This window comes from Pseudonaja textilis, chromosome 3, assembly GCF_049901715.1.
Source record: "Pseudonaja textilis isolate UNSWEBS1 chromosome 3, rPseTex1.2, whole genome shotgun sequence".
Taxonomy (NCBI): Eukaryota; Metazoa; Chordata; class Lepidosauria; order Squamata; family Elapidae; genus Pseudonaja; species Pseudonaja textilis.
In genome coordinates, this window is record NC_141992.1 from 78245000 (window position 1) to 78268741 (window position 23742).

The window sequence follows — 23742 nt, forward strand, 5'->3', positions numbered from 1 at the left end:
TTTTCAGCAAAAAAGGCAGGCAGCTGTAAAACCTAACATGCAATCCGATCTTAGTTAGAAGCAAGATCCAGGGAGTCCACTGTTTTCTCTCGAGTAAGCGGAGGTTGGTGTTTTACTATTCTAATCGTTCGACCAACCGGGTGTAAGTCTTAATTATGCATAGCTGTGTGTTTCCCTTAGGGGTGTGGTAGCAGGATTCCCACGTTAAGACATAATTCTGCAACAACTTTATGTCTTCGGCGCCTTGCGGAACTTTAGTCGTTGTTTCCATAAGCATTCTACCTTCTTTTTTCCAGAGGAATCGCCATTAAATATCCAGGCCATCGAACAAATGTTAAGAGGTTGGACGAGAAGGTCATTCTCCTGTTTTTTTTCCCCACGGCGTGAAAGTTTCTTACTTTACCTACTCCCAAAGGTGCGTTTGGGTTCTTTCGCTCGGGTTCTCGGCTCCGCCCCTTGTGGGATGCGATGCAGGAAGAGTCTCGGCTATAAGAGCCTATAGATAAGCATGTTTGCCTGCGTGCTTGATAAGCGTTAGCGTATAGGCTGTGTGTAGGAAGTCTTCATTTCTTGCTGGTGTTTTCGGGCAAAAGTTTGGGTGGTTAAGTTTATGCGGTGTTATGACAAGGTAAGAAACGGGTGTTTTGGGCATCTCGGTATTCAAAGAAGCAAAGGACGGACGAGAGACGCAATCTGTACTGCAACATACAGAGAACATAAAATAAGCTTCCAGTTAATGTAAGGCAACGAGTGTGAGTTAAGTTTATGGGAAGCTGGCCTTGCTGCGAAAAGGACTTGTTGCTATAGAAAGTAGGCCGGCTGAATTAGTTTAAAACAGCTTCCCTGGGACGTGTTGGGCAGCTTTCATTAGATTGTATCCAGGAGTTCACTGCTATTGCTTCTGGTGTGTAGTAAAGCTACCCAAGTACCTTACTAGGAGTAGTTTAAAGAGGAGTTGCTGGTGACCTGCTTTTAGAAGGCCCCGCTGAAAGTCAAGTATAAATGAAGAAATGTTCGGGGTTTTTATTAAACCCTGGCTGGTATGTAGTAAAGCTACCCAAGTACGTTACTAGGAATAGTTTAAACCAGGGGTCTCCAACCTTGGCAACTTTAAGACTTGTGGACTTCAACTCCCAGAGTTGAAAAGCTGGCTGAGGAACTCTGGGAGTTGAAGTTCACAAGTCTTAAAGTTGCCAAGGTTAGAGACCCCTGGTTTAAAGAGTTGCTGGTCACCTGCTTTTAGAAGCCCCCACTGAAAGTGAAGTATTAAATGAAGAAATATTCGGGGGAGTGTGGTGGGGGGGTTGTTAAAACCCTGGCTAGGCCTTTTGGAAGCACACTTCTACTGTATTTTGTAAACAGAATACGCCTTTGCATCACTTTACATTTTACGTAGGTTGGCAATGATGAACAGTTGAAAGTTTCTTCAGAGAAACTTTTCATCAGCAACATTGAGAAATCTCAGTATGGTTTGGAACACTGTCAGCCAGCACATATTTTCTTTTAGAGAGAAAATATATATTCAGTAATATTAATGGAGTGTCCAAAAAGAAAAAAAATAGTTGCAGAGGGCTAATATTGTGGAAAATCCACTCTGATATATTGCATATAAATTGTTTTTGAATTGGCCTCTTCATGTATGAGATATTTAACAAGATGCTTCATGAATAGCACTACTTACTGCTAGTAGAAATACAAAAAAATAGTATGTTCTTAAGCTTTCAAATAATTCCTAGATAATCCCGCTATGTTATATTCTAGATAAATATAAATTTTAGAGATACTAGAGATGCTGTTGGATATGAGATAGTATATAGTATTTGTGTTGTAACCTTTGCAAACTATTTTAATTATTCTTAGCTATTCTCAGGGAATAGATTTGGGAGGGTTCCAATCCATCATTACTATTTATCCTGATTTAATTTCTATTGAAAACATCTTTGAAAGAATGGCATTTGATGGTTAATCTCTGACACACCAAATTGCATAACTAACTTTAGAATGCTAAAACAAACCTGTTAAATATATATATTTCCCTAAATATATATGTTTACTTTTTTAGATTTCAGACTGAGAAGTAGTAAGCCGAGTAGCAATTTCCAAGCCTCCTATAAAAGCAGCTGAAATATAGGAAGTTTCCTAAATAGAAAAAATGAATCACAAAGAAACAGTAATTAAAATCTGCTTCCCAAATTCAATTATAAAATATAACTGAACTTCATTGATTTATTTCTCCCTCCTGCTTAGATGGCCAAATCCATGCCCAAGAAACTTAATAGGCATTTTTGAAACCTAGTATCTTTTGGACTAATTTTTTTTAAACCATAGATTATTCATGGATAAAAATGTGATGGAGATAGCATATACTCCCATTGAACTCCTTGGAGGAAAGCTGATAAATTAAAGGGATGGAAAGATCAGCAGAGTAGACATTCCTTGATAATCTTGTCTTTCATTGATATTGTGACCTAAAGGCCATTTAATAAATCATATTTTGGAAGATTTCATTTAAACACAAACTGGCAGAGTTGTTCCACTGAATGTATACCCTTGGGTGTACTTCAGAACAAATACTTTTTTGCCCAGTGAAGCTTGGCTTTTCTCTTTTAGAAGCTCAATTGTATTTAATCTGTCTCTCTTAAATGTTATCAGTTATCAGACCCTTCTTTTCTGACTCGGCCTTGTATATGGAGCTCTGTTTGTAAAGTCCAAATGGGTCATCTTGATATAGCAATAACCTAGTAGTCTAGTTTTCTCAATGGCCAATGAGTGACAACATTATCATTCTGAATACGTTACCTTTCTTTTTTCAAACAAAATAATACACAGTCTTCTTTATAATCAGGGGTTCATTGGAAAGTTGAATTATTCCTGAATCTTGTTCTTTCTCTGACCTTACTCTGAAAATAATGTCTAATGTGGATAATAGCATAAATATATTTTATTTTTAGTAAAACATTAATCCTGCATACTAAATTCTGATGATTTTTCATTGGCTACTATATTTTATTACTTAGCAATTATGTTTAACGTTTATTCATTACATTTATATCCTACCTATTCTTCAGTAATTCTAGCATTCCATTTTTATCCACAATGTTCCTTTAAGATACATTTGGGCAGAGAGATGATGACTATTCTGGGTTGGTCCTTCAAGCCTAATCTTCACCCTTACTGAAATGTAATTCAGCTGCTCTTTCATGACCATTTCTTCCATATTCCTTCTTAAGAACCTAAATCAAGCTATGTTCTCTCACAAAACCCTCATTCTGTTTTTTTTAATTTTCTATGTGTAGACAATAAAATAGCCACATTAATCAAGTGATGCCAATATGCGGAAATTGATATTTGGACAGCAGATTTGCCTCTACTGTAATTGGATTATGAAAAGCAGTCCATTTCTTCAAGTTACAGAACCATTGTAGCTCCTTTAATAAAGATGGTTCTTTTGAGTAGTTGTCAAAGAACTTGCTTTTTCTATCAAGGGGAATTTAGAAAATTACCTCCCTTCTTCCTGCTCTTCAAGTTCTCTTTCTCCCCAAATATATATTTTGCTTCTTTCTTTAACCATCATTTCATTAATATCGTCATTGGTGTATGATGATGTAATGGTGTCATTTCAAATAGAGTTAATATAGTACTGGTAAATGATTCAAGAAACAGAGGGGGAAATGGCTTCTTTTGCAAGTTTCATAAATATAATATGAGAAAGTAGTTTGCTTGGAGTGGTCATATATTGTCCTTTACAATATAGACAGGATTTTATTTGGCGGGCTATCAAAAGAAATGTTGAAAAATGATGCAGTCCTTGCCTTCAAGTTGCTTATCGGCATTTCTTCTCTTGATGAGGTTTGAGTGGGTGTCATGGAACCCTTCATAGACTATAAATTTGAACTTGCTATAACCCAGAAAATATTAATAGGTGAAATGAAGCTCATACCTGATAAGTTCTCTGTAACTCAAAGGTAGTTAAGCTTATGTTTTGCTACATGTTTCCTCAAATAACACATATGTAACTTAGTGTAACAGGCAGCAACTGATAAATAGCACATATGTCCCTGTGATTTTGTTTTTAATATATGTTTCTTAGGATTTAGTCTGTTCCAGTTATGAAGAATGTGGTCAGATCTGTTTGGGATCTGCTTTTGGAGACTAAGAGTTATAGAAATATTTTCAAATAAAATAATCAAATGTCTAACTCTATCACCAGTCTTAGTTTAGAGTTACATGTCCTGCCAATATGGTTTATGACTGGGATTATGCGACATGCTAAGCTCAGATCAAACCAACACTCTAACATTAAACTGCTTTTAAACCTAGTATTACTGTGGGTTTCTTTTTTTTCTGTCTCTAGACTGTTAGGCTTACTTAAACCTATAATAAGCTATGAGAGTAAGGAAGAGGATTTTGGTGGAAATACGCAGGATACTATTACTTAGGCAAAAAGGGCTGTAATATTTTTGAAGTTTGGAGAAACATTCGGAAGTAATTCAGGCAAATACCTGTCTAATTCTCTGGAGGGAGATATATAAACCAGATGTCTCCAAACTTGTCAACTGGCTGGAGAATTCCACAGAGAAATCCACAGAGTTGCCAAGTTTGAGGATCCCTGTATAACACAATCACACTGACAAGCTTTTATTAGTTTAGCCCATCTATGCTTCTAACCCAATTGAATGGGGTTGACGCTTAAGAGTTTTTCTTCAAAACCAGCTTGATTGAGAAATTCCTAGCACTTCTTAACTCAGTTCTTCCACACTGATGTGTGATCACAAATCAGTGACTCACAGTGCTGACTCCTTTTTTTGAGGAAAATTTTTGAAGTTCATTCATCTCTTCAAGGATTTTTATATTTGTAAAGAGCTCAAACATGAAATGAACTTTGATTATTTGCCTATGAATTCAAAGAATGAGTGTTACCGGCATCTCCTTGAAAGAGATGGATGGTCTAGAAATGTGAAATATAATCTTATGACAAGGTGGAGGAAGGTATTTATATATGTTGGCAGTCTTGAGTTTCTTATAAAGTAATAAAGGTGGGATACAAATCAAATACATATATACTAATTGTATCCCTTTTAAGTAAGCTCTGTGAGTATCATATAAAATTAAGACATAACAAAAGTACAATGGAAGGTATGCAAATGAATTGTAGAAAGGATCTGGGATAGGTAGATGATGTTGTTTGATGGTGTTAAAGATATTGTTGCAGGATGTACGCTATTCCAAGTAAAGTTGCCTTTAGCAATTGACTGATGGGTTGTTTTGTCAGTACAGATGATGTTCAAGTGAGGCTTCAGAGGTTTCTCGAATGTATCCAAGGCACCTATTAATATGGGTACCATCTTTGCTTTCTTTTGCAACACTCGTTCTACTTCAATTTGCAGATCTTTATTTACTTGAATTCTTTCTCTTCTCTTCTGCTGAGCCCAGGAACTGCCACATCCAATATCCAGATTTTTAAAAATCTTTTTTATTAACAATTGTTAAGCCTGGGATATGTTGTGGCAGGTGCTTGCCTGTCAGAATTCTAAAGTCCCAGAGCACTGTAGCTTCTTCATTTTCTATTTGTCTGTTTTGTGGTCCCACCAATTATTGCTTGGAGGAAGTGGTATTCCAATGCAGATATTCCAATTCCAATGCTCCATTGTTGTTAATTTGTTATGCTATTTTTTGTAGTCAGTCTGTGTGTTCTTGCAGCAGTTAACCTGGCAATCTACTATTTCTTCAGCTTCTTTGTAGAGGCAGCATTTGTTGTCTCTTGCTGTCATCTCAATTATGGCCTTGTATGCATTTGTTTTTAAAGCTTGGTCTTGTGCAGCCAGAATTACCTCCTTTGACTCTTCAACTTTTCTGCTCTTAGCTGTTACCAGGTCTTGTTGTTAACTGCTTTAGGTAATATTTGTTTGTTTAATTTATGGTAAAAATGGGGAGAAAGGGTATTTAAAAATTTAAGGAATGCAATATGCGGTGAAATATGTAAAATACACAATAAAATAGTGTCTTTCATTTTAAAGCAGAATGTCAACTAAATTAATGCCAAAACTCAAGTGGTGTCATTCTTTGTTAAATCTTTATTTCTTGAAAAAAATCTACATTTAAAAAATCCCAAAGACCAATGGTTATTACATTCTAAATGTATGTTTCAGTTGTGTCAGCATTTCTCACTCGTTGGAACAATGATGGGTTGTCTTGAAATTAAAACATGAATGGAAGTATTTGTTTAAATTGCAGTTAGTATTTAACTGCAGATCGAATAGACCTAAGACAGTATGGCTATTCTCTCTTGGATGGTAGTTAAGGATATTAAATTGGGGTTAGAGTATTTTAAACTGAGGTTGAAAGAACATAAGTTTTTAATATTGCTCACTGGTGATAATTACAACATTGAAAGAAATAATTATAAGGACCCAAAGAGAATGAAGTCACAATATATCTAGTCCCAGATTTTAAAATGGAGATAAGTAGTGGGTTGTGAGCTATTAATCCACAAAGATCAGGTAGAATGTGTGCCCTTCAAGTCCCTTTGATTGAACAGTGTCATCCATGGGGATCAGAGGAGAATGCCTTGTTTGTTACATCACCCTGGAGACTCATCTGTTTCCACCCTGATGATATTCTGAAAGCCCTTGAAAACTTGGTGGGATCCCAGACCTTGGGACAGGGTGGGTTTAAAGACCCCATAAGTTGTCTCTTTGGTGTGCTTTGCATTTTCCCCCCTGTTTGTGCATGATTCTTTATTTTTATTTTTATGTTTCTTTAAAGTGTAAGCCATCCAGAGTAATCATGAGCCAGGTTGCCTAAATTTAATAAAGTGAAAGCAAAGAAATGAATCAATATCTTGCAACATGGGGAATGAAGGAAGAAAGTGGGCACACTGAATTAAGAAACTGATGTGAAACCAGCTGGAAAGAATTTAGTACAAAAATCCAGTTGGCCATGAAGCTCACTAGGGAATCTTACTCCAGTGACTATCTCTTGGCCCACTCTATCCTTTGGGATTCTAGCGAAGGTAAGGTCTCTCTTCCTTATGAAAAGCAGAATGCTATAGTCTTCCTTGGCCAGAAGAAAGGAATAGCAGAAAAGTAACCTTTGGAAGACAGATGGTCCTTGATTTACAACTGGTTGCTTAGTCACCATTCAAGGTTATGGTGGACCTTAAAACAGCTACTTATAACCTGGATTTGAAGTTCCAGTGTCTGGGGTCCCTTTGTAATCACACAACTGCCTTTTGGGCTCTTGGTAACTGACCCACATTTATGGCCGTTTGCAGCATCCCACAATCATGTGATAGCGATTTACAACTTTTCCCCAGAAACTGGCATTTACATGACAAATAATGGGCTTGCTTCAAGACCACTCTATTCATTTGACAACTCCTGCATTTGCTTAACAACCACTTCAAAAAATGTCGTAAAATCGTGTGCAGTCACACAATGGTTTGTTTTATGATAATCACAACATAGAACTAAAATTGTGTGCTTAATCACAGTCATAAGCGAAGGACTACCTATATATGTTAGTAAACTATGGTAAAAGTCTGTTCCTGGCAGAAATTATCATCATAGAAACCATCTCTTATTCTTTGACTTTGAGCAGGTGGCTATACTGGCTCATTTTATCTGGGCCTACAGAGAATTAACAAGGTTGTATACTGGTAGGGGCCTGCAAAACCTGTTCATGTACATGTTGCATACATGTATATAACCTGTTCATGTATGCAGCACAGTAGGTTTCAGTAGTTTATAGTAAGAGATGTTCAAAATAACCCAAGACCCTTTAATTCTGGAGGCGAATCAAAATGATTGTTCTGATTCATTTAAGAAAAAGGAAAGAGGTTGGGGTTAAACTTTAAAAGATCAAGGTTCCTGCAAGGCTGCTTTGGGAAAATGTGAAGGAAGGAATGACAACAGCTCTGTGATGTTCACTCTTAATTTGTTTTGATAGATGAAATCTTCCAGAATAATTTTTATTGCTTGGCTGCTTGCGTGCCTTTCTGATCAATCAGTTGGTTACCCAGATGGAAGAGTATCCGAATCCTGTGACTCCATGTTGCCTTTTCACGGAGGGTCACCTCAGGAATTTCCCAAGCATACCATTGAAGTCAATGTGACAGAATTTAAGCCAGGAGATCGTGTGAAAGGTATTGATTTTCGCCAAGGCTCTCTTATGGTGCTAACACCATCTTCTCATGTTTTTGTGCTTGTTTATATATATGTCCTCAGCATACATATTAGTTTAGTGGCCGTTCAAAGTTACAGTGGCATTGAAAATATGGCTTATAAACATTTTTCATCCTTATGACCATTGCAGCATCCCCATGTCACAAATTTAGATGCTTGCCAAGCGACTCAAGTTTATGACGGTTGCAGTGTCTCTGGGCCTTTCTCTAGGAAAGCCAGATTCACTGAACAGCCATGTTCCTAACTTAACAACTGCAGTGATTCATTTAACAACGGTTGCAAGAAAAGACGTACAATAGGGTAAAATTCAGTTAACAAATGTCTGGCTTAGCAACAGAAATTTTGGGCTCAATTTTGGTCATGTCGCAGATTAAATGTACTTTTTAAATATGAACATTTATATGTTTACTTTTTTAATTGTGCTGCATGTGGCACACAGATCACTCCTTTCTTGGTGGGATGGGCAGTCATTCAAATTTGACAATTTTTTTTCCCCACTGCTGTTTCCTTCAGAAATGTGTGTGAAATGCTGGTTATAGGTTAGCTTTCCCTAATGGGTTGGAATGACTTGTTGGGCCCAGTTTGAGTTCACAATGGTTCATTCCTAATGCGAGAACATATAAACTATAAACAACATTTATAATAGGCTCTACTGGTTTTTCCACTCTTAAAAGTTGAGGAGTTTCCAGAAGGAGCCTAGGGCAGGTATGCCACTTTTATTTTCCTAGCAACATAGGTTTTTCAAGAGTGTTTTCTAAATTACCATGCTACCATCCTAGGAAGTTGCCATCTTGTCTGTCTTAATTCAGGTTCTGTAACTGAAGTTTGTTTTAGATTATAGTATCTGTTTTTTTTAAAAATAAAAATAAAAGGGTGACTGTGTAACGTTCAAATTATGTGGTAAACACGAAAAGACAAGCTAACATTGTTCCAGGTTTTTACATTGTATTTTAAACGTGTTCTAGTTGTATTATAATTCCCATAACCACCTTAGCCATTGAAGAGAATTCTGGGAGTAGAAGTCCATATACACCTGGCAGTTGGCAATTTTACAAAATGCTGGATTTGAGGCCTGCTCTTGTGGCCAGAATAAACTGAGATTCATCTCCATTCCTTTTCTCAAATTCTTGATTTTAGTTAGTTTTTCTGGCCCTGCATTTGAAGGCTTTTTGCTACAAGCTCGTAATGCTGACCGCTTGGAAGACCCGCCCATTGGTTCTTTTGCATTAGCTGATCGGAAACGGTCTCAGCTCCTGAAATGTGGACATGTAAAGGTAAGAAAATCTTGAAAATGGCTTCTGACAGCCAATTTTGACTAGCTTTTAGCAATAAATAATGTAGGGAGCATTCCTAACACTGTTGCTTTAAATTACAGTTTTATATTTGCATCAGTTTCATATTGGAATTAATCAACACTAATGATGCTTTAATAATAATACCTTTTCCTTTATAGACTATTTTTCCTTTATAGATTAAGTTTAAATATCGGGGTTCCCTCTGCTGGTTATCCGATGCAGAATAAGTTAGTAGCTGTTAGCACACTATATTGCCATGTTTTATATATCCTTCCCCTGTGTGGTTTTTATCTCACTTAACTTTTCAGAATCCTTCTTATCTTTTTCTGATGGACATATTCAGATTGTAGAGCAATGTGCAGATTAAGTAATATTGATGAGTTTCTGGTGGGTTCAGATAACAGAAATAAATCCTCAAGTGGTTGAAATTTTAAACAGGTGGTATGCAGATATTAAAATGAAACATGATTTGCTGCCTTCCTCTGAGTAACACAGCTCTTTATAGGGATGGCCTTCCTGAGAATATGTAGGCTAGAAGCTATAATATGAAAATATAATAAAATAGTAAAAGCACCTTCAAATAAAAGAACCATTAAAATGAAATATTAAAATATCTAATAACACTGAGCAACTGAAATCTTAAAAATTAAAAGCTGAGGGAAATCATTTGATAACACAATCCGATTTTAGGTAGAATAAAACTCCTAGTGCATACATTTATAGCCTTAAATGGTTTAGGATGTAGGAACTCAGACTGCCTTTCATATGGGATTGCTTGTACATTAACCCTAGGTGTTCCAGTGAAGTTGTTCGGCACTATGGTGTGTTGAACCAAAATTTAGTTTTTGTATGGCTTGGTGTTTGTGAACCAGTTATGAATTGTTAGATTGGAATTTAGTATGGTTTATAAACCTAATAATTGAGTTGGTTCATACATTTTACTAAGTCTTTATATATTTTGCTTTCTGACTTGATGCATTGTTGGTACTCAAGTGCTTGCGGCTTATCAAAAAGCTATTGTTAATACAGTAGCTTGATAAAGTGCCATGTATGAATCCAGCCATTATGTAATGCTAAAATGGGGCTTCTGTACTTTGTAGAATTCAGCTGTTAGTCACACCAGTGACTCTAAGAAAAACCATATGGATGCTTATTGGATTGCTCCTAGAGATGCACCAAAGAATGTACAATTTCTGTAAGTGTATTAAAATAATTTTCCTAGATGTTCTGATGTATTCCTTTCAAAAATATGTATGGCCTGCAGAATATGAAAGATATGCAAATCTCTGAACTGAATGTCATGGTGACAAAGTCCTGTATGACCTTTCAGTCTTCACATATCAGTGTTGGAATCCCTGTTTTATTTGTACAAAGCAGCTGGCAAGAGCTTCAGCTCAACTTGAACCAAGGTTGAACCCTCTAGGTCAGTGGTTCTCAAACTTTTCTTCACCATGGACCCGCTTAAAATACCTTTTATGGCCACAGACCCCACAAGACATAACTCAAGATTTAAATCATAACACTTCTTTAAGCCTTTGCAAACCTCCTGTGAGTGTATCACCTAAATATGAGCCAGCAGTGGGCTGCAGCTGCCAAAAAAGCCAAGGCAATCCTAGGCTGCATTAACAGGGATAGAATCAACATCATGTGAAGTGTTAATATCACTTTATAATGTCTTGGTAAGACCATACCTGGAATACTGCATCCATCTTTGGTCGCCACAATGTAAAATAGATGTTGAGACACTAGAAAGAGTGCAGTAGAAGAGCAACAAAGATGATTAGGGGACTGGAGGCTAAAACATATAAAGAACAATTGCTGGAATGGGGTATATCCAGTTTAATGAAAAGAAGGACTGGGGTGACATGGTAGGAGTGTTCCAATATCTAAGGGATTGCCACAAAGAAAGGGAGGATAAGAAGCGATGGATGGAAACTGATCAAGCAGAGAAGCAACCTAGAACTAAGGAGAAATTTTCTGACATTACAATTAATCAGTGGAACAACTTGCCTCCAGAAGTTGTGAATTCTCCCTCACTGGGAGTTTTTAAGAGGAGATTGGACCACCCTTTGTCTGAAATGGCAGGGGGTTGGCCTAGAAGACCTCCAAGATGCCTTCCAACTCTGTTATTCTGTATTCTGACATCACAGCCCCCAGAGTCCACAGACCACAAGTGGAAAACCACTGTTCTAGGTAATTAGGAGCTGTCTCAGAGCTTCTAGTCTGAAGGCTAGTATAAACAGTATGTAGACATTGGGAAGATTTTCTTTTCATTAGTTTAGTTTCTCTGTATCTAGACCTGTGATGGCAAACCTATGGCACATGTGCCACAGGTGGCACACAGAGCCATTTGTGCCAGCACACAAGCTGCAGGCAAACTTACCTCACTGTGCGCCTGATTTTCGACTGGTTTGAGGCCTTTTTCGGCCTCCCAAAGGCTTGAGGAAGGCTTCTGCAGGCTTTGCAGGCCAAAAACTAGCTCCGTTTCATCACTTCCCATTTTTCCGAAAATACCAGAAGTGACGAAACGGGGCTAGTTTTTGGCCTGCAAAGCCTGCAGAAGGCTTCCTCAAGCCTCTGGGAGGCCGAAAAAGGCCTCAAACCGGCCAAAAATCAGCTGTGAGGTGCAGTGCAGGTAAGGGGGTGGCAGGGGTGGGTGGGTGGGGATTGCGTGTGCATGCCTAGGGGGCGTGGGGGCATGCGCATTGCCTTTTAGGTGCTGGCATGCGAGTGTGAGTGTGCAAGTGTGCGCACAATTTTTGGCACACAAGCCCAAAAAGGTTAGCTACCACTGATCTAGACTGATCACCTGCAATACAGTTAAGAAACTCAAACGATCTGGAGAATAAATACCACAAAGATTGGATATGGTCTCTTCCTTTAACATTTGTTATAGATCTGTATGAATCCCTGGGACTTTTGCCTCTATCAGTCATTGGTTATGATTAATCCTCCTACCACTTTTTAATTAGGAATTAAAATTTAAATAACTCTGGAATGGGTTTAAATAACTCTTAAAGGAACAAATGGTAGATTTTCTGGGTTAATTTAGATGGATGTTTGGTGGGATCATTTTTTAAAAGGGTATTGTATGTCTGTGTTAGGTATCTTTACAGTTGTTAACTAAGAGGCTTTGTCTCTTCACAGACTCACAGTTGTACAAAAATTCATTATCTATTGGGTAAAAATTCCTGGTCCTAAGATTTCTCAACCTAGTATGGTTCCTTTGACAACAATGTTTACGGATTGGACTATTCCAACATCCTTGCCTGTCTCTTCCATAAGCCAGCCAGTAAGTAGGAATGAGTTAATGGATTGTTGTTATTGCTGCATTTTCTTACACATAGCAGAAAAACCTAGAGTATTGCTAATGTATTGAAGCAATGTATACATTTCATGAATAAATATTTGTACAAAGCCTTATTTGAGTTTCATATGCATTATCTAGATTGGTGTTTCTTAAACTGCTTTTCTCAGGATCACTTCCCAGTTTTAAAAATTATGGAGCGCCCCAAAAGAGCTTTTCTTTGTGTGGGTTATATTTATCTTTTCTTAATAATTTTTTTTTATTAAAAGAAGATTTTAGAAAAAAGTTTAAAAGCTACTGAAACATAGAAGAAGAAACAGAAAATGATTATAGAAGATTATATTTTTGTAAATATGAAAATGAATAACAAAAAAGCATGAGAGAAAAATATCTTTAAAAAATGACTTTCAAACTTCTTTGTAGCAGTTACAAAGGTAACAATTACTGGTTGGAAAGTACTTTTTTTTTTTTATCTTGGCTCCACAAGTTTTGGAATGGAGATAATTTTTAAACCCTTTTGGGTCAAAGTTCAGACTGATTGGGTACAATATTTAGGGATACCTTGGTAAAATATATGCCCTTCTTGTAAGAATGGCTTTAAGGGGTGATGTTTGGGGTTCCTATCTCACTATTTTAATTATGGTTTTGTATTGCCCAAACTCTCTTGAAATGCAGCATACAACTTTTTAATATAAATAAATGAATAAAATTGGGAGAGGCTGCCTAGAGTTTTGGCATGCTTAGATGTTTTTATTATGGTGACTTTGCTTTTTTACTAGATATTGCAATGTTTAACTTGATTTACAAATGTTAGGTCCTATATCTACACTCACTCATCTGTACCTGGAGCAGCACATAAACCCAATAAATAAGTTAATGGAAAAATGCAGAGCAACATATTCAATCTAGCCAAGATTACAAACTCCTCAAATTCAGCTGTGCATTTTGGAGCACTCCTTGTTTAGGACTGAATTTGCTCGGGTTTCAGTGACAGCTAGAAGTATGCTTGCATGCTAAATCTAGTGTGTAACTGCATGCATTCCTAGAGATATTGGATCTGACCGTAGTAATGCATGCCTTAATTATATCCTGCTTGAATTACTGTATTACTGTAGTGCATTCTATACGTGGCTCCTTTTAGAAAGTTGGAAAGTTCATTGATGTCACCATTGATCTGTTTCTGGACAAAATTCAAAGTGCCGTCTAGAGCCTATAATGGCACATGTTATATGCAAAGAAGTTCTTTGAAAAGTCACATGTTTCCAGATGTGAGTGACTGGAGTTCATGGCTTTGGGGAAGAATGTTTTCTCTTTCCTGCCATAATAAGAGATCAATATGACAGGAACTTGAGATGCAGCTCCAAGGCTGCATCTCTACCCTACCAAGTGAGGTCTGACTGTTTCCATATCTCCTATAAGTCTGAAAGCATTTTAAAAAAATAAACAACCTTTATTAAATGTGTATCTTAAGGTTTTGGTTTGATAGATTTTGCTCAAATGATGTATTAATTTGAATTGCAAATAGAACTTGATTTGATGCATATTGCTGGCCATATCCAGTAGCATTTTAGTGGACTATCAACAATTGCACTTAATAAGTAACTTTCCAGCAATGACATCCTAATATTGATAAAATGATTAGGATATTTATTTACTTCTTATACTTCTATACTAGAGTTTCCTTTATATTCGGTTGCTTTATTTACTTAAACATTGATATGGTTGCTCATGTTATATAAAACAAACCCTAACTATCAGCCACGTACACATATGACAAAAAATACAACAAAATTAAAGCTCTAACCTAGCATCAGGCACTCTAATACTGCATCTCAAAAAGAAAAATGTTGAGCTCATTTCCCATCCTAGCTCAAAACCCGAGAAAAAAGCCAGGTCTTATCAACCTTCTAGAAGGCAGAGATGATAGGGATCCTCCATAACTCAAGGGGAGACTGTCTGATAGATGAGGTGTTTCTACAGAAAGAGCTTTTTAGGTGCCACCAAATGGCAATGTTTAAAAGGGGGGAACTGAGCCACACCCATCCTTACACCATGTGGAAGGATGGTTAGATGTCATTGAGAAGAGAAAATATCTTAAATAACATGGTCTGTACCATGCAGGACTTTAAAGGTGAAAACTATCACCTTATATTGCACCCCAAAATAAACCGGAAGCCAGTGCAGCTCTCACACAGCAGTGGTGTAACACGAGCAAAATATAGAGCATTCAGAACTGCACACTGCTGGACCAGTTCATGCTGGACCAGTTGGAGACTTCAACTATATGTCCATATAGAGTGATTCAAACATTGTGGTTTAAATGGGAAGTGATTAGGTAAGGTGTGGGTTATCATGAGCACACTTCCTAGATATTGGTACCCTCTCCCTCTCTCTCTCTCTCTCGACCTATCGATCTACCATCTATCTATCTATCTATTCTATCTATCTATCTATCTATCTATCTATCTATCTATCTATCTATCTATCTATCTATCTATCTATCTATCTATCTTAAATTTATATGGCAAGATGACTTTCACGGCTGTCTAAATAAAGTGGTGCTATAGAATTTTTTTTAAAAAAATAATTTCTTTTAGGCTTTTTGCAGAATGACCAAAATTCTGTCCTCTTAAAAAAAAAAGACCTCTGTGCATTTTAACCTGCATAGAGTTAGTAATTACTAGAGCACTTTGTGTTGATTTAAAAAGCCTTTAATTGTTTTACAGAATAAATATCTATATCCGTATTGTACATTTAAGTATCTGACTAGGACTGTAATTGTAGTGTGCATCCCAAATTATAGACTTCTGTTGCTGTGATGTCAAGAATCTGGCTTAAACAGAATTGTGGATTTGAGGCTTAGAGCATAATAATTGCCAGAAAAATGAACTCTTTAAAAATGCTTTAATATGAAAAGAATGAACCAAAACAACAAAACAGAACTGATTAAATTACATATAAAAAGATAAATTCAGTTTTTATCTTCCAAAATATAATTTTATACTAATATTTTTGAAAAGAAAGATTAGAAACTAATGTAATGTAAAATGAGGAGGAAAAGAAACAAAGCTAAAAGTGCAATAAAAGAAAAACGCATTAGCAAAAATAGAAAAGAAAAAAGATATAAAGTTGTACTTTTGAATTATAAGTACTAATATAATGCCAGTATATTATTACAAAATGTCAATATAATATCAGTACAATTACAAATTTATCTCTATGGTTACAACATAACTCTTTTCTTTCTATAATTTAATTAATTATAACCATAAACTATAAGCTTTTTTTTCTGTTTTATGCAAAAAATTCATAAGGGGTTTCCAGCCAGCAATAAATAGATACTATTTTTTCTCATTTCATATTTGAGTCAATTTAGCCATCTCAAGAAGTTCCATCATCTTTAATGGTTATTCCTCTATTGTGGGATAATGCTGAATCTTTCCATCTTTGTTCATAGAATAATCTTGCAGCAATTATCGGGTATAAGAACAAAATCCTTATTGGGATTTGTTCTTCGATCCTCCTCAAAAAAAAACCAACCCTCTGGTCTCGATTTAATTTTTAAAAACTACGGAATCCGTGTGTGTTTTTGAAATTTTCCAGGTTTTATTTCATGGCCCCTCCTTTGTGGGGTGCTGTAGAGCTAAGTGCTTTCTCCACTCCTTTTTAACATGTACATGAAATTGCTGGGTAAGATCACTTCTCAGCAGGGGACAAAGTATCACGAATATGCTGATGATATCCGCTATATATCTCCCTCCTGGGTGAAGTGAGTGATGCAGTGGACATACTTTCATGGTGTCTGGTGGCTGTGGGGGTCAGGATGGGGAATAAGAGACTTCAATTGAACCTTGGTAAGGCAGAGTGGCTGTGCGTGGGCCCCCTGTATCTAGGAGTTTATCACTTTCGGTCTTGGATGGAGTCACACTAGCCCTGTTAGACCCAGTGCATAACTTGAGGATCCTGTTAGACTCACAAAAGCTTTGGTCCGCAAAATGCACTGGGTCCGGTATTTGTCATAACCTATAAAGTTCTACATGGCATGTGGCCAGGCTTCCTGTGGGACCAGCTGTGCCCCATCACATCAGCCCAACCCACTCAATCAGGCAGGGAGGATACACTGCAGGCCCTGTCAGTCAAATAATTTTGACTGGCAGGGTCTAGGAAGAACGCCTTCTCTGCCACTCCCTCCACATTATGGAACATCCTTCTTCTAAGGGTGAGATGGACTCATGCTGTCCTGGTCTTGCTGGAGGGGACACAAAGGTCCATGTAACCGTGGGGATGGCTGGTGCCATGAGAATCCTCTCTCCGCCTTATTACCAACGTTAAATGACCATCTTGGAATTCTTATTTTTCGTTCTTTGAAATAAAATTTTATAATGTTATAATCTTACAATTTTTAAAACTTTTGATCCTACATTAATCTTAATGTTTTATTATTAATTTTATATGCTGTTTTATATGTTGATTATACTGTACGCTGCTCAGAATCGTTCCTTGAGGAAGATGGGCCGCCTAGAAACATTGCAATACAAATAAATGTATAACTAGATTTTTAGCTCCCTGTATCATACATTTTCACTTGTTCTTATTTCTTATTTCAAATTTCAGCAAAACTTTATACCTTTTAGCAGTTACATGTTCATCATCTGCATACAATTCTATTTCAAATTCAGTCTTACAAAACCATAAACTTATTTATCTACTTTAAATCTTTCTAATAGTTGTAAATAAGAATACCATTGCCTATCCCTCTGCCACCAGTTCTTCTCTTGTTTTTATTTTACATTCCCCTTAACCAAAGTCTAATATTGTGTGATTTTATAGGCTCATCTATTAAATGGTTCTTGTGCCGAGAGCCACAAAAGTATTTAGGGGCACAATTTTTAATCGGTAAATAGAACTTTGTGGTTGTGGGAAATGTATTTCCCTTAAATCCTATAACTTACTGATGCTCTGAAAATGCCCCATTTCTCCAGCAGTGGTATGTGGAGTAATATAACCTTGCTTTTTGTCTCCTTAGTTCAACTCTTCAGACTGTGGAGATCGCAAATTCTGTGTGAGAAATCCAACACACTGTGATCCTAAATCCAACAATTGCTTCTTTCTCTCCTTCAAGCAAGATAATGACTCCGTGTGGATTGAAATGAGTGGTCCCAGTGAAGGCTATATTGCATTTGCATTATCTCATGATCAGTGGATGGTTAGTAAGTCTTCTGACACCTGGAAAAATGGCAGCACCTTTTGAGGCTACTCCTGTGGTCGTTTATTAGTGTTTTAACTTGGGTAATTTATATAGTGCGCGTGAGCAAAAGGGTGGTGTGTCAGCATTCCAGAAAAACTCAACTCCAATTAAAAACACTGCAACGGGCATTTTCTCAACGTTTCCTTTTATTTAGGGTAGTATACTGGCACATATGGGGAAACCGAAATCGGAGAGTTCCGGGTTTTCCCTTAGTAATTCAAAAGCCCTGCACCCATCAGTCCATCACATGGTCCAATCACCATCCACCCCAGCTAGAGACATCCCTTCAACCAGTCCTCCTTCAGGTGCAGGAATAACATGACCTTGACCGAAGGGAAGCATGCTATTATGTCTAACTACCAACACTCTACCATTCCCCCCCTCCTACTTTCCCAGGCACAGGAATGTGGCAGCGTGGAAGCTTCTGGTAGTAATATGGCTTCCAAAGCTGACAATGTGTTCATCAAAATTTTTCCTACATGAATTTGTTCATTAAACTGCCCATGATAAGTAATGCTTTTCTGACATAGCTTGTAGCAGGGATAGTTTTTTTTAAAAAAAAGGTTAGCCCAGCATCTATTCTAGCTGCATTCTGCCCAAGTTAAGCACATTAAAAGTGGTCAAAATCTTGTGCAATCATGAAATCTCAGATTCTAGCATTCTTATTGGAAATGTTGCAGTGAGATTATGATAATTGAAAATATGTGGGAGAGGGAATTCTCAGGCAATTATGGGAGGTTGTGCATTAATATCCAAGCTCCATGAAGACTCTTTAACTCTTGATAATAGGATAAATGTTGCATAATTACTAGCATATTCTCTTTTTTATTGGGCCAATGGTACATATTTATTTAAGCCTCATTTCTTATGAACTTATCCCTAAACTATTTTAATGAAACCCTGCATTATTATGTTTTACCAGATTTTTCAGCCACCGGTATTTGTCCTTTAAAATGGAACATAATGATTTTCATAGCTTTGCGTTTACTACCATAAATAAAGCATCAAAGAGATGCATCTCTAGCTCATCCTTCTCCAACCTGATACCTTCCAAATTAATTTACAACTAGTAATGCTTGTAGATTGATGTACAATTCTCATGGTTCTCACAATTCAAGCCTTTTTTAGAATCATACTTGCACAATGCAGTTACAAAGATCACAAGGTGCTATATTGCCACAAGTGATAAACAGCGCTTTTTAAAAAAAAATATGGATAGAAAGAAGATATTAAAAAAATGAAAATTACCAATTTGTGAAATGACTAAACCACAGCTAACATGTTAAATGCATGCCTAATGTAACATGTTTAGAGGATGCCATTTGGGGAGGCTGGATTTAATTACTAACTTACTCTAAATTTGAATGTGGGCCATATAGACTGGCAAAGTAAAGTGGAAAAAGAGTCTAATAATCTCTTTGTTATTTCCAGGGTGGTGGTGATGATGCATATCTTTGCATTAGTAAAGTTCATCATGCTGTCATCAGGACAGCTTTCCTGGTTGGGCGATCTTATCCAGAATTTGACTCGAAGGTACTGTAATTTCATGTTATTACAGGGTTGAACTCTGAATGCCCTTATTACAAAATACCTTGCACAGTACAAACAAACATGTCAAGATAAGTTGTCTTGCTAACAAAATCCATGGAGACCTGTGATTTTTGTCCCGTTTTGTCATACAGAATCTGGACTTCTGTATGAAAATCTTCTTGCATCATGGAAAACAACTGCAAAAGTTAAAGAAGCTGTTTGAAGGGGTTGCACTTTAGGAAACTTTATCCTGTCTCTGGCTCTCTGCAGAGTTATTTTTATGCATTTTGCACAGTAGTATGTAATGGAGAATTCTAAACTTAATATGTCTGTATGCAGTTGTTCTATATAATGTTGCTGCACAAAGCAATAAATAGGGCCTTTCTTCAACTGTTTCTACAGAATGTAGATATGGTTGTTATTATTCTACACACAGATTAGTATATTTCGGAGGGAAAAAAAATGCACTATCAAGATTTTAGGTCCTTATTTGGATCAAGGTGTTTGCATTCAGTTGGCTTCATTTTGCAACAATAAATATTAGAGAAATCATTGCCTCATTCCTGACAAGTTCAGTGTATACCTGTTTTTACTGGTATTGTAGAAAACTGGTAAAGACGGCACATGATAACGGAGTTGAGAGGACTGAGGTTTGAAGTATTCTTTGAATGATTCCATATCATATTTGAAGGATCCAGTTTTTGTTTAATTATGTGATCAATAGGCTTAGCAAGCCCCAAATTGGCTGCTGAAAAATGATCAGTCTAGTTACATGTTGGTCTTTAGCTTTTAAAAGCATTAAAGTTTATAAGCCAGCAGGATGGTGCTGAAGACATTTGAGAAGGTCACTAAACTTATAATGGGAAGCAGCCCTGACTTGTCTTGCTAAGTATTTCTTATCTGCTTCATAAAATCCAACTAATTAAACCTGTTTGGGTTTGGTATATTCCTTCTTTGATAATGATAGGTCCCTGATAAGCTTTTGACAGAAGCAGTTGCAATATATGTGATGGTTTATCTTTTGAGATACAAAAGTTAAATCTGCATTGCCTGTTTTCCAGAGTGCTTTGGAGAATATATCTTGGAGACTGGCTGACGACCTTATCCAGTGTTCTTTCAGAAGAAGAATTCACCTTCCAGCTTCTACGGGAAGATATAATCTGGATGCAAACTATTACATATTTCTGGCTGATGGTGAAATCAGTACAGGTAAAAAGTTTATGACTGTAGGAAAAAAACATTAAATTAAGTTTCACATCAGGCATATTTTTCATGCTGAATTCCAAGCATTACTTGGTTGTCACCTGTTGCTAGCTAATGTTTAGGTTGGAGAAGGAAAAATAATTCTTGATTCATGATTAATCTTAATGGGGTTATGGAAGAGCGTTAATAATAGGTACAGATATGGCAACCTTTCTCTTCCTTGAGTCTTTAACATATTGCATTTGTACTTTGTAGAGTTATACCATGCTTGCAGCTGCCGTCAATATGAAACTAAATCCCTCCTTCCTTATTTTTATTGGTACATGTGTGATCTTTCTATTGCAGATTCACAATATGAATAGCAATAGAAATTTCATACAAGACTTCATACTACATTTTTAAGAAATACCCAAGCAGTTTAACTTGGATTGCTTTCCAGATGATCTGTGACTCATCATTCCCAAACAGCATTTTTATTGTACTGGTAAATTAAGCTGAGAGTTGTAAATTAACACATTGGGAAAGTAAATCTTAGCCATTAACGAGATTCTGATGTCACAATTATACACTGCTCAAAAAAATAAAGGGAACACAAAAATAAGACATCCTAGACCTGAATGAATGAAATATTCTTATGAAATACTTTGTTCATTACATAGTTGAATGTGCTGACAACAAACTCACACAAAAATTTTCAATGGAAATCAAATTTAGCAACCCATGGAGGTCTGGATTTGGAGTTACACTCAAAATTAAAGTGGAAAAAAACACTATAGGCTGATCCGACTTTGATGTAATGTCCTTAAAACAAGTCAAAATGAGATTCAGTAGTGTGTGTGGCCTCCACGTGCCTGTATGACCTCCCTACAATGCCTGGGCATGCTCCTGATGAGGTGGCGGATGGTCTCCTGAGGGATCTCCTCCCACACCTGGACTAAAGCATCCCCCAACTCCTGGACAGTCTGTGGTGCAATGTGGCATTGGTGAATGGAACAAGATATGATGTCCCAGATGTGCTCAATTAGATTCAGGTCTGGGGAACGGGCGGGCCAGTCCATAGCATCAATGCCTTCGTCTTGCAGGAACTGCTGACACACTCCAGCCACATGAGGTCTAGCATTGTCTTACATTAGGAGGAACCCAGGGCCAACTGCACCAGCATATGGTCTCACAAGGGGTCTGAGGATCTCATCTCGGGACCTAATGGCAGTCAGGCTACCTCTGGCGAGCACATGGAGGGCTGTGCGGCCCCCTAAAGAAATGCCACCCCATACCATTACTGACCTACTGCCAAACCGGTCATGCTGGAGGATTTTGAAGGCAGCAGAACGTTCTCCACGGCGTCTCCAGACCCTGTCACGTCTGTCACATGTGCTCAGTGTGAACCTGCTTTCATCTGTGAAGAGCACAGGATGCCAGTGGTGAATTTGCCAATCTTGGTGTTCTCTGGCAAATGCCAAAAGTCCTGCATGATGTGGGGCTGTAAGCACAACCCCCACCTGTGGATGTCGGGCCCTCATACCACTCTCATGGAGCCTGTTTCTGACAGTTTGAGCAGCCACGTGCACATTTGTGGCCCACTGGAGGTCATTTTGCAAGGCTCTGGCAGTGCTCCTCCTGTTCCTCCTTGCACAAAGGCGGAGGTAGCGGTCCTGATGCTGGGTTGTTGCCCTCCTATGGCCTCCTCCACGTCTCCTGATGTACTGGCCTGTCTCCTGGTAGCACCTCCATGCTCTGGACACTACGCTGACAGACACAGCAAACCTTGCCACAGCTCGCATTGATGTGTCATCCTGGATGAGCTGCATTACCTGAGCCACTTGTGTGGGTTGTAGACTCTGTCTCATGCTACCACTAGAGTGAAAGCACTGCCAGCATTCAAAAGTGACCAAACCATCAGCCAGAAAGCATAGGAACTGAGAAGTGGTCTGTGGTCACCACCTGCAGAACCACTCCTTTATTGGGGATGTCTTGCTAACTGCCTATGCTTTCCACCTGTTGTCTATTCCATTTGCACAACAGCATGTGAAATGGATTGTCAATCAGTGTTGCTACCTAAGTGGACAGTTTGATTTCACAGAAGTGTGATTGACTTGGAGTTACATTGTGTTGTTCAAGTGTTCCCTTTATTTTTTTGAGCAGTGTATTTATGTATTATTTCAATTCATATAGCCATTCATTTCAAATAGAATACTCTGGATGGCTCAGAGCAATTAAAAGCAATATGAAAAACCCAATAATAAAAAAAAACCCTTAAGTGGTAAGAACAATATAAAAACCATGTAAAAACACAGTTCAAAGTCAAGTCATACCAAAACTCATCAACAATAATCAACATAGCCACCGTAAGGGCACTATCCACGCTCAGTTCCCCACACCAGTAGCAAAACCAAGTCTCTTAGGCCCTATGCAATTCTAGTAGGATTGGGGCTAATCTAGGGGGATAATGTTTCAAAGGATGGAACACAACAGAAAAGATCTTTTCCTGGGCCTCACCAGATGACGTCCCTAGTAGGTGCAATGTAGAGCATACCTTTGTTAGATGTAGACAGATATAGTTGGAGAGAGGTGATCCTTCAAGTAACCTAAAGGGTCATCACCAGCACCTTGAATTGAATCCAGAAGCAAACCGATAACCAATAAATACTACTTGCAGAGTAGAGGTGTAACTTGTGCCGAATGAAGAGTGCACAATACCCACTCGCATAGCTGCATTCTGCATAAGCTGAAGTTTCCAATACTTTTCAAGGGCAGCCTCCTGTAGAGTGCATTGTAATTGTCCACATGGGATGTGTGATTGATTGTGGGCAGGGCCTCCCAGGCCAGCAATGGGTGCTACTGGCATGCAACACACAGTTAGGTAAAGTTGTTCCTGGTCACAGCTGCCACTTGTCCCTTGAATACACTAGGAGCCAGAGAGACCCCCCAAATTGTGCACAGGGTCCTGCTGATGCTTGTGCAACCCCATCCAGAACA

General features: G+C 37.7%; 1 protein-coding gene across 1 annotated transcript in view; it reads left to right on the forward strand.

Annotated features, from left to right (window-relative positions):
• Positions 1-437: 437 nt before the first annotated feature.
• Positions 438-23742, forward strand: part of FRRS1 (ferric chelate reductase 1) — a 31351-nt gene continuing 8046 nt past the window's right edge. The window contains exons 1-8 of the mRNA XM_026700330.2: positions 438-628; positions 7948-8143; positions 9321-9457; positions 10579-10673; positions 12626-12770; positions 17812-17991; positions 19465-19566; positions 20625-20772. Of these exons, the coding sequence (XP_026556115.2) occupies positions 611-628; positions 7948-8143; positions 9321-9457; positions 10579-10673; positions 12626-12770; positions 17812-17991; positions 19465-19566; positions 20625-20772 (1021 nt within the window). The 5' untranslated portion in view covers positions 438-610. The remainder of the gene's footprint in view (positions 629-7947; positions 8144-9320; positions 9458-10578; positions 10674-12625; positions 12771-17811; positions 17992-19464; positions 19567-20624; positions 20773-23742) is intronic.